The sequence below is a fragment of the Poecilia reticulata genome, linkage group LG5 (assembly GCF_000633615.1).
Source record: "Poecilia reticulata strain Guanapo linkage group LG5, Guppy_female_1.0+MT, whole genome shotgun sequence".
In the NCBI taxonomy this organism is placed as follows: Eukaryota; Metazoa; Chordata; class Actinopteri; order Cyprinodontiformes; family Poeciliidae; genus Poecilia; species Poecilia reticulata.
In genome coordinates, this window is record NC_024335.1 from 14,279,519 (window position 1) to 14,281,000 (window position 1,482).

General features: G+C 39.3%; 1 protein-coding gene across 1 annotated transcript in view; it reads left to right on the plus strand.

The window, feature by feature from the left end:
• Positions 1-1,482, plus strand: part of LOC103464845 (dedicator of cytokinesis protein 3-like) — a 162,217-nt gene that overhangs the window by 156,768 nt on the left and 3,967 nt on the right. Inside the window, exons 47-49 of the mRNA XM_017304637.1 lie at positions 657-965; positions 1,176-1,257; positions 1,416-1,476. Of these exons, the coding sequence (XP_017160126.1) occupies positions 657-965; positions 1,176-1,257; positions 1,416-1,476 (452 nt within the window). The remainder of the gene's footprint in view (positions 1-656; positions 966-1,175; positions 1,258-1,415; positions 1,477-1,482) is intronic.

Below are 1,482 nucleotides of genomic sequence, written 5' to 3' on the forward strand. Positions count from 1 at the left end.
ACACACACACACACACATGGTTCAGCTTTGTATTACCTTTGAGTGAGTTTTAACACTGTAACTCATCTGTCACACAATCCTGTTGTCACATCATCATCCAGAGTAACTGCAGGTCTGCAGCTTGAGCTTAAGACATAATTAAGTTAAAGATGGATAGTATTGCCTGTTTTTATTTAAACACCTCATATTTTAACTTATTGGCAAAAAGCTTCTGGTTTATGAATAATTGCAAAATAATTTTAACGAAAGTAACCTTTGGTAGATAATTTAGACTAGTATACAGACCTTGTTCATGGCTCAACATATTAGAGGTGAAAAAGTGTGAACTTTGTCAGCTTTATTCCTTCTTTATAGTCATTCTTTCACCTCCATAGCTGCATACAGGATGAAAAAAAATGTRTAGCATTTGAYTCAGCAGAGGCCAAATRTGTTTTWCTGTCAGAGGTAAACTCTKAAGAAGTTTAGTTTTTAAAGACACAAAGCTTCTTCTCTTTAATTACTATTCACTGCTTCCATCTGCTGTTTCTCCTTATAATCTTCTACAGTCTTCTGTTCATATCACTTCCTGAACTTACACCATTTTCTCTCTCTGTCTTCATCCCCAATTGATATCACTCTGCATTTGACTCCTTGCATGTTCTGATTGCTGCTGATTATTTTCATTTTTCACTTGCATGAATATTTTGTGCTCTTTTTGCCTGCGTTTTTGTTGTTCTGCAATCTGCATGGCTCCTCTCTCTTTCATCTGTTTTCCTCTTCCTTCCGATTATTCCAAATTCAATTCCTCTTTTATTAATTTTATTTACAATATTCCTGGTTTTCCCTCTCCCAGTCCCATTGCTGTTTTGACTCCAGTTCGCATTTCCTCCCCTTCTCTCTCCTCCAACTCCAGTGAGGCAGGAAACCTGCTGATCCTGGCGGACGGCATGGTGGTGGAGCATCCAGAGGATTTCTATCGCATGCAGGTCAGTTTTGTTTCTCTTTACAGCAGTTCTGTGCTATTGACCTTTATTTCATGCAGATGTAATGCTTAAGGTTTACCAGCAGATGTCACCATATTTTCATTGATTCCTTTCAACCCACCAGCTTCATACTAATATATTRATTCAGGAATACATTAGTTTCTCCCTCAGTAGTTATTATTTTAGATAAACTGTGTTCGTTTCTCTCTGCAGGCCAGTCCCTCCTCTTCCAGTCTTAGCTCCACCCACTCTGCTCCRTCTCAGATGATAAACTCCACCCCGTCCACAATGAGAGGTGAGCAGCTCAGTCACAACACTAAACTGATGAAACGGAGATTTCCTCCTCAGACACACCAACAGGAAAARGCTTTGTGTGTTTAAGTTTTGGATTTTGTGATGTTTGTGACATWTTGTTTTCTTCTCTCTAATCTAATCGTTCATCTTTGACTCCAGTGGGTTCTCCTTCTCTGCCAGACAAATACAGACACAACAGAGAGATGCTGATGCTGCTGCCGCCCCA